The following is a 13,820-nucleotide window of genomic DNA, read 5'->3' as shown; positions in this document are numbered from 1 at the left end:
TACTGATGTATTGGATTTTTGCAATCTCTGTGATAGACTGACAACCTGACCAGAGTGGACCCCGCCTCTCGCTCTGTAACACCTGAGACAAGCCCCAGTCCACCTCTGACCCTGAACTAGAAAAGTGGTTAAGATGACGTATGGCTTGATTTTGCCCTCTTCTATACCAGTTTTTTTAATGATGCTGTTTGTCCATCTGTCACACAATTTTACAATAATATATTTTAGCAATGTAGAATCTGAATGTGCCCAACAATAAGTGTACTGTTCACCTTTGTTGTGAGAGTTTGGACACATGCATGCCTTTGTTATTGTTTTTCCATTTGCTCGGGGTGGCTCCAACTCTCTGTTACTACTGCATCCTGACAGCAGGTCATAGCACTTTCTCAAATAATTTAAGCCAAGAAATATCTTGACCAAATAAATTTGTTTCATACATGGATACACACACACACACACACACACACACCGGACTGATCAAATAAAATCATTTCAAATATTTTAATCAAAGATTGAAACACAAAATGCCAAAACATTTGGCAGTTGGATTAAAGGAGGAGGAAATGAAGTGCAGACCAGCAGGTCTTCTTTCAGCTGCATCTTCTTTTGGCTGCTCCTGTTAGAGCAGGGGTAGGGAACTCCAGGCCCCGAGAGCCGGTGTCCTGCAGGTTTTAGATCTCACCCTGGGTCAACACACCTGAATCAAATGATTTGTTCATTACCAGCCTCTGGAGAACTTCAAGACATGTTGAGGAGGTAATTTAGCCATTTAAATCAGCTGTGCTGGATCAAGGATGCATCTAAAACCTGCATTAGAGATTAACTCATCATCTGCCTCCATCTCACCCTGTCCCAAGGGTCTTCCTCTGTCACACCAACCTTCTGCATCTCCTCCATCACTCCATCGATGAACCTCACCTGTGGTCTTTGTATCCGCATGTCTGATTTGGCAAAGATTTTACGCCGGATGCTCTTCCTGACATAGTCCTGCCCTTTTATCTGGGTGTAGGACTGACACACTATCCATCCATCCATCCATCCATCCTGGGGAAAGAACAGTTCAAATAAATTAAAAATTACCATGACATTCATGCCTATGATGATTGTATTTAAACAACTTTCTTTGGAAACATTAATGTCAGCTGATTCAGTATCAAGGAAGGAAGGACAGAGGATATTGTCCAATATCAAAGAAAAAAGTGCTCAAACTAAGCAGCTTTAAAACAGGATTATGTGTAAAATGTAAACTTAAAAGTTGGAGGAAGCGATTATAGGGCCATACAGAGAGTAGAGAGCTGGGGTAAGAGCCTTTGTGGAAAAAAAGCAGATGTCAGAGTGATCAATGAAATGTGTGAGAATACAAGAATCAGCTATAATTCATTCAGAGAAGGGACCCCTTAAGCTGTCACTGAACATCTTCTCTGTCTAGCCGGTACAACCATGGAGTAGCAGTTTTGAAGGCCTACGATGGAAAAATTCATTATGCAGCCAAGGAAAGCCGCCTCAGTTGTGTTTCCCCTTCATAAATCTTCCCTTTCAGAGGTAATCATTCACCTTGATGAAGAAAACGAGAGGCCGCAGGAAAGGAAAATCTGTCAGGAAACATTTGTTGCATCTCAACATTTATGCAGCCTGCTGCGAGAAACACTTGTTACTTATTTATCCTTGTTTAAACATGAAGGTGCACACAGAGACAAGTACAAAGTACACTTAAAGGACCAAAAGTAATGAGGGGTGACAAAAATATCACTATTACATTGCAGTGGGTCAGTCTGGACTTGATTTTAAATACTGGGTATTGTAATACATTAAAATTGTCAATCTTGTTACACCTTATTTTCCTGTGTTTGGGTTGATTACCTAACGGTTACTAAACCTCTCAAATATATGTATATTTGGCTCTAAATTGTAATGGACCATAAGCGTAATCGACACTGTATGTTGGTACAGATAGAGTAACAATCGAACGTTCTCTAATGAGAGCGTTTCCTAATGAAATGTATATATAAACCATTACTAACAGCTGTTCTGGAAAGCCTTTCCACCCAATTTCCACAGCCTGAAACCCCCAATGTACTGTTCTTGAAGTACTATCGCCACCTAGTGGACAAAACAAGTTGTGCGCCGTTCTATTTCATCTATCAGTGTTACTTGAGCTTCCAGCTTCACCGGTCAAAAATCTGTCAATTTCTTGTAAATGTGATCTATCAGGATGCCTTGGAGGGAATTTATTACATCTGGGACAAAAATCTGCCGCGTCCACAATATGGGTTCAAATTTAATGCAAAATATATTTTTAGTTATAACTAAGTTGGAAATTCAGAGAGATATCAAATACATGACATGGCATTACATTTTGAATCTGAAGGGCTGAAGACACTGTTGGCGACTGGACTGAAAGTGGAAAAAATCTGTGAATGATGGAAAATTTCTCTGACATTAAATCCTCTGTGTCTTTTGCGCATGTAAGTAAACTCTTGTGATAATTAACTTTTATAAATTATTTGTAAGATAAGTGATGAATGTTTAGCTGGATAAAAGTTCATATTCATTCATAGTTCACAGATTCTTGTTAGGTCTCATCAAAATGTAAATAGTTTTAGTGCATTTAACTGTGGACATGTATTTTTACTTCATTTTTGAACTTTTTAGGCTAAGGAAATCGCATACCTACATGCACATACCCCAGCAAAATGCGGCACATCTTGCTACAAACCCCTTTTGAACTTAAAAAGACAAACAACAACAACAAAAATCCAAGGAGCTGACAGGAGAAAAAAATGCTGCTGTGTGGGGAGGTATTTGCTGGAAAGGAGCTCAAGAAAGTGTCGACACTTTTAATGGCCAGACAGGACTTGGAAAGCTTTGTAAAAGCAGTGAAAAACAGTTTGACACTATGTGCGAGGAGACTGACAGAAAACTGAAAGAAAAGGAGAAGTAAGGTTGGATCTTAAAAGAAAATCTGAGCATCCAGCCGAGTGAGAGTGAGAAGGTCAAAAAACACCAAGCGACAGAGTGCAAACAAGGCAATGAGGTGAAGCTGTCACTAAACACAACAGTAAAGCTGGCAGGGGAGGGGGGGTGACCATTGAGTTTAAAACTCTGTAGGAACACTGTGGAAAAACTTCATCCAAGACAGCTGAATTTTCAAACTTGAAATGATGGCACTGGTAGAAAAACATTTGGCCAAGCTGAAAACAATTAAGCCGAAACACCACCAGAGCAAAACTGAATGCCAGAAAAAATTCAAAGCTTTGGAGGACTGTCTCAGATGTGAGCTGGCAGCAAGAAAGAAAGAAAGAAAGAAAGAAAGAGAAAAGGCTTCAGAAACAGAGAAGAGACAATAAAGAGAAGCAGCTTTCCATGGTGAGGAGTTTGTCAACATGGTGAGAAAGCTGGAGGAGGAGATCAGGCTCACGAGCCATGCAAAACGCTGAGCTAATGCCATTTTACCTGATCGTTTGAGTTACATGATAATATGATGGATTGTAAGATTTTTTTTCTTTTCAAAATGAAAATAAAATGCTTTGTGTGTCTTTTTGGGAGCTTACCTTAAAAACTGACGAAGGCAAAGCCGAGATGAAAAGAGAGAAGGCTAGAAATGGAAGTAGTAGATAAACAGAAGAGATTAAGAAAGCATGAACATAAAGGGAAAAAAGTTGAAGAAAGAGCAACATAACAGGAATGCAAAAAGAGAAAAAGAAACAGAACAAAAAATAAGGAGAGATATAAACGAAAAGAAGGAGGAAAGCAGAAAGACAGAAAAGTAAGTCTCTCTTCCTAAACCTCATTTCCCTTTTACTTAGTAACTGCAGTTAGGTCCATATATATTTGGACAGAGACAAATGTTTATTTTATAATTTTGGTTCTGCACATTACCACAAAGAATTTTAAATGAAACCACTCAGATGCAGTTAAAGTGCAGACTTTCAGCTTTAAGGGTTGAACAAGAGATTGCTGCCAATGACAGCCTGACGTCTTGAACTCATGGACATCACCACATGCTGTGTTTTCTCCTTTTTAACACTGTCAGGCCTTTACTGCAGCAGCTTGTTTGTGGGCCTTTCTGTCTGAAGTTTAGTCTTGATCAAGTGAAATACATTTGAAGAATATTCCACTTCTTTGCTATAAACTCCTGGGTTGCTTTGGCTATATGTTTTGGGTCATTGTCCATCTGTATTATGACGCCCAATCAATTTGACTGCATTTAGCTGGATTTGAGCATGTCTTTGTACACGTCTCTGAACACCTCAGAATTCATTCGTCTGTTTTTGTCCGGTGTCACATGATCAATAAAAACTAGTGTCAGAGTGCCACTGGCAGCCATGCATGCCCAAGCCACAACAGTGCCTCCACCGTGTTTTACAGATGATGTGGTATGCTTTGGATCATGAGCTCTTCCATGCCTTCACCATACTTTGTTTTGCCATCATTCTGGTAGAGGTTGATTTTGGATTCATCTGCCAAAAAATGTTTTTTCAGGACTATGTTGGGGGTTTTTTATGGATTTTGTTTTTGTTTTTGTTTGTTTTGTTTTTTTTGAATTTTTAAGCAAATTTAAATTTAGCCTTTCTCTTCTTGAGGCTTAGGAGTGGCTTGCAGATGGCAGTGAACCCTCTGTATTTACTTTCATGTAGTCTTCTCTTTATGGTGGACTTGGATATTGATACCTTCTGAATGTTGTTCACTTGGTTGGCTTTTGTTGATCATCCACCACTGTTGTCTTTCTCTGATGGTTTTTTCTGTTTTCGAGGTTAAAGGAAGGCTTTTTTTCACCTGCATGGAGAGCCCCTTTGACTGCATATTGTCTGTTGACAGCGAACTCTTCCAAATGCAAGCACCACATTAATGGCATAATGAAGGAATGCACACACCTGCCCATGAAATACATGGGCCAATTAGTCCAATTACTTTTGTTCCCTTTAAAAAGAGGGTGGCACATGTTAAGGAGCTGAAACTCCTAAATCCTTCATCCAATTTGAATGTGGATACCCTCAAATGAAAGCTCTACACATTATGCCCATGTCCATTATATAACAATAATTGTATTTGTATTGTGTCCAAATATATATGGACCTAGCTGTAAATACACCTGGCATTGCAACAACTTAATAGCAAAAGGTATAGATATTTAGCTGTCTGGCTACGTGAACATAATCCTGAAGATAAAGCATTTTTTTTGGTTCTGTATAGGTTTTATTGGAGTGACTGCATGTTATGCAGGAGAAAACACCACCATCCTGTGACAAAACTTTAGAACTACATCAAAATAGTCCCACAGACCTTATATTAATATAAGTATATTAAATTACATTATAGTAAAACCATTTTTTAAAATAAAAACCACCCTCAGATGCAAAAGTGGCGCACAAAAGCCAGTTTTGTTATCGACAAAACTGTAGTTTTTACACCTAGTATATTTTTCTTCCATTTATATGATGGAAACCTCTAGACTCCACGCAACAAGAAAAAAATCAACACTGGTTAAAAGAAAAATATGGATAATGTGGCAGCTATTTATTGATGATATAATCCCCCTGCTGTAATCTGTGCCCATGCAGCTATATCATTACTTCTTGTTTTTAATCTTGTTAAAAAAATATATAAAACACGTAATACCTATCATGATGATAACGTTAGTTCATCTTTCTGGTGAAAGTAGATGTTTGCACATTTATTGGGTTACAGTTGCCAGTCAATCATGAACTATGTTTTAGTGTCCATAAAGCTTTTAAATATGTTGGTGGATAAACGCTTCTAACAATGGTTATAGTAATACAAGAAAATGTCAGCGGTTATTTCAGTAAACTGATCTGTTAGAATAAATAATATGTAAAGAGTCTGTGAAGGTTCTCAGTCATCCAGGTCATCGTAGTCAAAGGAGCTTGTAAAGAAAAGCATCTGGACTTCTTTAAGTTACTTGAAGACGTTTCACCTCTCATCCGAGAAGCTTCTTCAGTTCTAAGGTCAAATGGTGGAGAGTCCCAGATATAAACCTAGTGGGAGTATCCCCCCACAGAGGGACAAAAGGACCCCCTGATGATCCTCTAATCGCCTGAGCCAAGGTGTGAAACTGGGTGTGGGTCCCAATCAGCCAGAGTTTCGGGTGCGTTCATTGTGAAACCTGGCCCCACCTTATCATGCGAATTCCTGAGGTCAGATGGCCCAGGATGTGAGTGGGCGTTAAGGCGTCTGGGAAGGGATCTCAAAACTGGATTGTAGATGGCAGAGAGTTGGTGTCGTAAACCACCGCCTCTGTTCAAAGATGGTCGACAGAGGACAGATGAGAGAGGACAGATGGTTTGAAAGAGGAGTGAAAGAAGCCATCTATGTCCACTGTGAGCGACCATCTTTGAACAGAGGCGGGGGTTTACGACACCAACTCTCTGCCATCTATAATCCAGTTTTGAGATCCCTTCCCAGACGCCTTAACGCCCACTCACATCCTGGGCCATCTGACCTCAGGAATTCGCATGATAAGGTGGGGCCAGGTTTCACAATGAACACACCCGAAACTCTGGCTGATTGGGACCCACACCCAGTTTCACACCTTGGCTCAGGCGATTAGAGGATCATCAGGGGGTCCTTTTGTCCCTCTGTGGGGGGATACTTCCACTAGGTTTATATCTGGGACTCTCCACCATTTGACCTTAGAACTGAAGAAGCTTCTCGGATGAGAGGTGAAACGTCTTCAAGTAACTTAAAGAAGTCCAGACGCTTTTCTTTGCAAGCTCCTTTGAATATGTAAAGAGAAAAACCGTCCTGTAAGTTAAGTTCCAAATAAGACATCATTGACTATCAGCCCAATCTGCTAATATTCTTGTTTTAAGACTTCGTGAGTCATGAACGTTTTCGTGAGACATCAGTGTGTTGGCCATGATCAAGACAGTTGCATGTTGCATGGCGAGCTGGCTTTGGGAGGTCTGTCCATCGGGGAGTGTTTTTGCTATAAAGGAATGATGGAATGAGACACACTTCATTTTAAGTCTCCAAGTGCTATTCAGCACCCAAGGTTCGCCAGAATATTGCATTGCAGTGAATTCAGTTATTTACGTCACCTGTCGGCTATCCTGCCTACCCTGCTTCCTGTTTTGAACCTCTGGGCGTGTCTGTGACGCTCATTTCGTATTCGCGCGAGAATACGTTCGTTACAACTTCCGCCATTGAAGCGCCATTTTCGGCCTTGTTACGGGATTACAGCATGCTGTTCTCAAACAGATAATAAGACAAGTGTTTAGAGTTTTGATACCGGTTTTCCAGTATTTCATAAAATGGGGCGAAAAAAGAAGAAGCAGATGAAGCCATGGTGCTGGTATCCTTTTTGTTTCGACGACAAAATGCCGCTGTGGAAAGACGAGGGGCTACATGTTAGCTCGACAAAGGGAAGGCCCAAACTAGCCTCTTGACGCCCTAAAGCTTGCGTTAGCATTAGCGACTGGCACTCACGAACTTAAGAGTTTTGCTGGTTGATTTTTACTTAATGAGATATTTTTAAAGCTGTAAAATACTCGGTATCGGTTGTATTTCATTTTTAGTAGAGTTTGGGTTCGTGGTGCTGGTTACAGGAAGCGAATAATACCTTGGATATTAACGGCTCTGTTAGCATTTAGCTTCGTTTATGATTCAATCTTCAGGACTGATCCGTCTTTAGATTTGTGTAACCAGACGATTTGCGCTACTTAGTCGCTGTGAGTGATGGTTATTTTAAGCAGTTCTTATGTTATTTTGCCGGCTTGTATGGTCGCTGAATTTCGATCTTGTACAGTGTTACTGGGCAGTCCTTAACTTCAGTTTCCAGGTACTGTAATCGAGACTTCGACGATGAAAAGATCCTCATTCAGCATCAAAAGGCAAAACATTTTAAATGCCACATTTGCCACAAGAAGTTGTACACTGGCCCTGGCTTGGCTATTCATTGCATGCAGGTATGGGTTTTTAATTATTAATAACCTTATTAATATTTGTAGCATCTTTGTTTTTTTTAAAAAACACAGTTACAGGTAATCGAGTAGTTATTCGAGTTTGTGGTGACTCACTTTGCATATTTTTCAGGTGCACAAAGAGACGATTGACAGCGTACCAAATGCAATTCCAGGAAGAACAGACATCGAGCTGGAAATCTATGGCATGGAGGGAATTCCAGATAAAGACATGCAGGAACGAAGGCGAACGTTAGAACAGAAATCACAAGGTTTGTTCACCTATGCAAGGGCTGTGCTTATGTTGACTAAAACCTGGTTTATATTATAGGGTTTGTAATATGATGCACGAGTCTTAGTAATCTAATATAGTGTTATGGTATGGGTTACATAAGATTTTGCTTAGGTGTCAACATTTTCTATTTTCAGAGAGTCAAAAGAAGAAGTCAAACAATCAGGATGACTCTGATGAGTCTGATGATGATGAAGCTGGACCGTCAGCTCAGCAGGTCACTGTGGTCCAGGCCCAGGCAGGCTATGCTGCTCCAATGGCACAACCTGGGATCCCTCCTGTGGCTGGAGCACCAGTGATTCCTCCTACAGGATATCAAGGCAAGGTTTTTTATTTATTTTTTACAAACTTAAAAATCTATGCATCAACTACACATATGAAACGGGCTTAGCAGCTGATCAACTTTTAATTCCAGTTGCAGTTCTGCTTTTTAACTAAAACCGTTATTGTGTTGAATTGTTTTGCAGTAGTTTTCTCATGTCGCCATCCTTCACATCCTTTTCATTTCCTTTTGCCAGTCGATAGAAGTTCAAGTTCATTCCAGGTTTATTTCAGTTTAAAAGTATTCTTTTTCTTTCCAATTGAATTGTAATTCTAATGCTAGGAAATCTAGCATCCACAAATTCACAATATTTTTAAATGTTTTTGCTAGATGGATTTTACTGCTGAATCACAGCTGCATTTAAGGAGACATGGGAATTTGATTTCTGTAGCACGTTACATAACACATTCCTGCTGGATGTGTCTCTAAATTCATCAACAATCTCAGATAATTGGTGTAATTGTTGGGCACGCATGACCCGTAATTAACCAACAAATCCACCTCAGTATATATCTTAGTATTTTTGTAAGTTTTTAGCTACCTTCTTAAAAAGTTGACAGTATTAATGCAGTTTGTCCACCAGAGAGCACCAACAAATAATTTTTGTTCAGCGGTTGTATCTATTTTAACCCTATAGATGATCTGTCATGTATGCTTTTAACACACTCCTTCAGTGCTTTTTCAGTTTTTTGCCACAAATATCTAAATATATGACTGAAATCATTCAAGAAACTAAATGGAGCCTGTGAAAATGTAGTTTATGTATGTGTATCCTTTTGCTGTGTTTATTTGCCTACTTGTTTGATTGTTTGTGTGGCATGATGAGTTATTGCTAAATAAATCTTCTCTAACCCGTTGTTACAGGAATGCCTCCTATGATGCCCGGTGTTCCTCACATGATGCATGGCATGCCTCCTGCAATGCCTGGAATGCCACCAGGGTAATTCATTTACTAACTTTTGATTTAATAGTAACTTTACTATCCAGTGTTTTGTCTGTAGGGATAATACAATCATGGAGCTAACTGAAATGCAGTTTTACTGTAGTTCACAGTCAGATCAGTGTGTCCAATTTTCTGTGGGTCTCTGCTTTTTGCAGTATGATGCCAATGGGAGGGATGATGCCCCCAATGATGCCAGGGATACCTCCGGGTGAGTTGTGCTTGCATTTCAGAAACAACCATTGAACTTATATTACACAAAGAACTAAATTTGACAAATGTGATCATGTAAACACTTCTGATTCTGGTTCCGGTTCATCCTACAGCAGTCCCACCCCACATACCCCCAAGGCCAGGAATTCCTCACATGGCCCCAGCCCCTGCAGTCACTCGACCAGCCGCACCAGCGGCCCAGCCAGCTGTCACCAAACCTCTCTTCCCCAGTGCAGCACAGGTGGGCATTGTAACCCCACTAACACACACGCAGTGACTTCTTTAGACATTTGCCTCAAAGAGATGTTATTGTTTACTTAGGTCTCATGTTGTTAATGTAGTTTACTTTATCTGGAATTAAACCGTCAACAGGGTGTTTTATGATGACGTTGTATACATAACAGGATTTTTCCAGGCTCAAAATTTAGGCTTGGAATCTGTGTCACTTGCTCATATTTGCTACATTTCTGGTTGATTGATAAACAAATCGTCAGAAGTAGAACATAAAAGAAACCCCACTCAGATAAGCTGGTTAAAATTAGTCTTGTATACCAGGGGAAAAAAACCCCTCATATTTTATTTCCCATTTGTTCTTGTTTCTGATGTGTCCCTTCGCTTTCTAACCTTGTTTAGGGTATGTTGTAAAGGGTAAAATTCAGATTAAAAAACATTGTAGACATGTTACATGCCAACGCTGTGGTTTCCTTTCCACCATGCTGCAGATGGGCTCTGGTGTTCACAGCAGCACAGCAGCTGTCTCCTCTCCATCTGCAGACCCTCAGTCTGCGTCTCCCCAGCCTCCCTTTCCTAATATGCTACAAGTATGCTCACAGACAGGATTCTGTGCTCTGTGGCAGCTGCATGTTGAATATTTATTAACACTGCCTGTAAATTCTGAATTTGCAAACTTAAACATGGCTGGATACTAACCATATTTGCTTCATAAGTCTACTTGTGCACCAAAATAGCCATGCTGGCCATGATGTTGGTGTCACAGGATGGGCATCTCTGACAAGAACTGACATGTTTTGTTTGTGAGCTTCATTAGTGTGCATGCGCTTTAGTTAAAATAGGCCTAAGATGAGATGAACTTTATTTAGAATCTTCCGCTCTCTCTCAACCTCAGGAGCATGATGCAATTAGTACCCAACAGATTTTGCAAGATTTTTATTTTTCTCCCTTAACCCGAGTTCTTCCCATCTGAAGTGCTATAGATACTTCTAGTTCTTCTCCATTTAATGTAAAAATTGCACTGTGGTTGAGACAAAATAGTGCAACAGCTTTGTTCCAATTAAAATAAAATGGAAACAAATTAATTGGGATTATTAAAATCATGTGTAATTTGTGTATTTAAGCTTCACAGTAACCAAGTCATGAATACACTTGTACATTACAGTGCTTTAAAATGTAAAGCTTAAATCAAACGATTAGTTAACTTTTTCATTTTTTTTTAATGTTGTTACTGAGATGTCATCTTTTCACTGTAATTTTTAAAATGAATTTATTTTGGGGTTATTTTCATTCCTTTTTTGCATATTGCAACATTAAGCTAGTATCTTATTATTAATTTTAAAAAGTCAGTTATATGTATGGTGTCTTTGCACAGGCCCAGCAGACTGTTCCAGGAGTCGCAGGAGCTTCAAGTTCCCTCAGCACAGCTGCCTCCACTGACCCACCCAAAGCAACATTCCCTGCCTACACCCAGCCCTCTGTCTCTTCTTCTTCCACTTCTTCTAATCCCTCTAGCAGCACTGTGGCCAAACCCCCAGCCACAGTGACCAGTAAGCCTGCTACCCTCACCACCACGAGTGCAACTAGTAAGTTGATCCACCCTGATGAGGATATCTCACTGGTAAGTTGCTTGAGCTTTCTATTTTGCCCTTTTCACAGTAAGTAATGACTGATACATATTTATAATAGCACATTGGGCAATAGACAATAATAGACTGGTGCAGTATTTGACCACCAGCTTGATTCTATATATCTTGATCATAATTCAGCTATATATTCAGAATATGTTTGAAGCTAAACACTTTGGTTGCACATCCTTAATACTACTTAGTAGTTCTTCTTTTGTGGTTATGTTAAAGGATGATTCTGAACTTGAACATCCTCAGTCTGAAATCAGGGCACGTCAACATTGGTACAAGTTCCTCATCATTTTTTTGTACTGTAAAGGGGCATAACAAAGTTTCTTTAGTCTGAATGTTTGTTCTGTGCGTTGTCCCTGCCAACAGGAAGAGATGAAGGCCCAACTTCCTCGTTACCAGCGTCTTGCACCAAGACCTGGTCAGGCCCATGTGGCTGCTCCCCCAGTGGCAGCTGTGGGTGGTATAATGCCCCCACAGCAAGGCTTGCCACCACAGCAGCCAGGCATGAGGCATCCCATACATGGTAAGAAAATGCTTTTTTTTTTTTTTGGCAGTGTACAAAATTGTTTCTCTGTTCTAGCAAACTCGTTTTTTGTGTAACTCACTGTTCTACCAGCTTGTGCTCATTACCTGTCTGTGGATCAGTTTAGTTCACATTTCATTGAAAGCTTAGCTTTTTCTCAGCAGTCTCTGTCAAGTAGGTGTTTAATTTAAAAAAAGAAACAGCAACAGAAAAAAACCAAGTATATTTGGCTGTTTTAAAAATATAATTAATTGAATTTTGTAGATTTGGACAGGAAGGTGTATGGTGCACAGCAGGTGAGATCAGATCTCCTTTTGAACAGTAGCATTAAAACACTCCGTGCTCTTCTCTCTGTAGGTCAGTATGGTGCCCCTCCTCAGGGCATGCCAGGCTACATGCCTGGAGGGATGCCTCCATATGGGCAGGGGCCTCCCATGGTGCCCCCTTACCAGGGAGGCCCTCCCATGGGTATGAGGCCTCCCGTCATGTCTCCGGCTGGACGCTACTGAAGCAGCAAAGCAACCTGCGCATTAGGTTTGAGGTTAACACCTTTCTATCACCCTTGTGCTTTTTCAAACCTAGCTGCAAGCAAAGAGCATAAAGACCAACGGTGGTGAAGACAAATATTTGTTAGAACACATGGACATTTAACGTAACATCTTTATTTGAAAAGAGCCAAACACCACATAAGTTTTTAACAACTATAACGTTGTTAACTAATTACATGTGAGGATATATTTTTCCCCTTAGGTTTCACTCAGGTTCATAGAAGTGAAGTGTTTAAATGATTCATATTTCTTTTGAAGCTGCTGGAGTTTCATGAACGTACCAACTCCTTACAAAGGCAAGTTTCTCTTGTAAACATTTAATCATATTTTTGTTTATTTCTTTTGGTGGAATGATTGAGGCCCTCACAGCATGCTTAGATGCTGTTGGACATTCGTCCCCAACCTTGGTTGGTGAGGGTCTCAGAAACTGGTTCCAGTTACGTAGTCTATAAACTCAATGACTCATCAGGCTCTAGTTTTATTCTTTTTTCAGGTTTGATTTAAATATTTCCTGGTCCTAAGTCTACTTGTATGCATCCTTTGTAATGTTTTATCAATCTGTTGTAATAAAATCCATCTTGAAATCCAATGCTGGTTTGTCCTGACGTGCGTGGAGGTGAGTCATGAAGGTTTGTACTGATGTCTTTTGTTTTTCTGCACAGCTTAGGGATTTGTTTAATGGCAGAATCTTATCAGGTAGACAAAGACCAAGTTTGCCATCATCTGTTTTTTGTTGAGTGCATCCATCATTGCCTTAATAGACTGATTATTAAAAATAAATAAAAAAAAAAATTCTTTACATAAATTCAGTAGCCTAATAAAGATTTTACATGCTTTAAGTTTGTGTACTTCCAGCCAAAAACTGAGATGTTGGCTAACTTTTTGTTCCAAAATACTGCATGGTACCTGTGATATGATGGAATTAACTGCAAATTAAGCAATACAGTTGCAGTACACCCAGTCTGCAATGAAGGAAAAGCTAAGTTTCATTTCTGACCCATTAACTCCTATACACACACACACACACACACACACACACACACACACACACACACACACACACACACACGGTTGAGTGCTTTAATAACGTTGGTGTCTGTCGTGGTCATCTCTCTATTATGCATTGAAGAGGGAAAGCAAAACAAAGCCAACAGCAGCAGCTCTGAGTTTAACATATTTGTTTTTAAGGTGA

At 39.9% G+C, this 13,820-nt stretch overlaps 1 protein-coding gene across 4 annotated transcripts; it reads left to right on the top strand.

Annotated features, from left to right (window-relative positions):
• The first annotated feature begins 7,130 nt into the window (after positions 1–7,130).
• Positions 7,131–13,217, top strand: znf207b (zinc finger protein 207, b). 4 transcript variants are annotated; one of them, XM_084930996.1, is made up of 11 exons: positions 7,131–7,312; positions 7,799–7,925; positions 8,053–8,191; positions 8,349–8,531; positions 9,398–9,473; positions 9,632–9,684; positions 9,803–9,927; positions 10,409–10,507; positions 11,293–11,538; positions 11,924–12,080; positions 12,438–13,217. In XM_084930996.1, exons 1-11 carry the CDS (start codon positions 7,272–7,274, stop codon positions 12,587–12,589), a joined length of 1,398 nt encoding a protein of 465 aa, XP_084787122.1. In that variant the 5' UTR covers positions 7,131–7,271; the 3' UTR covers positions 12,590–13,217. The 4 variants fall into 4 exon arrangements, with proteins under 4 accessions (XP_084787122.1, XP_084787121.1, XP_084787124.1 ...); XM_084930995.1 differs by having other exon boundaries at positions 7,132–7,312; positions 9,800–9,927; XM_084930998.1 differs by lacking the exon at positions 10,409–10,507 and having other exon boundaries at positions 7,133–7,312.
• Positions 13,218–13,820: the final 603 nt, after the last annotated feature.

This window comes from Perissodus microlepis, chromosome 6 (genome assembly GCF_051167445.1).
Source record: "Perissodus microlepis isolate ML-2025 ecotype Zambia chromosome 6, ASM5116744v1, whole genome shotgun sequence".
Classification (NCBI taxonomy): Eukaryota; Metazoa; Chordata; class Actinopteri; order Cichliformes; family Cichlidae; genus Perissodus; species Perissodus microlepis.
The sequence above is the reverse complement of the archived record's forward strand: the minus strand, read 5'-3'. Positions and strand labels throughout refer to the sequence as shown.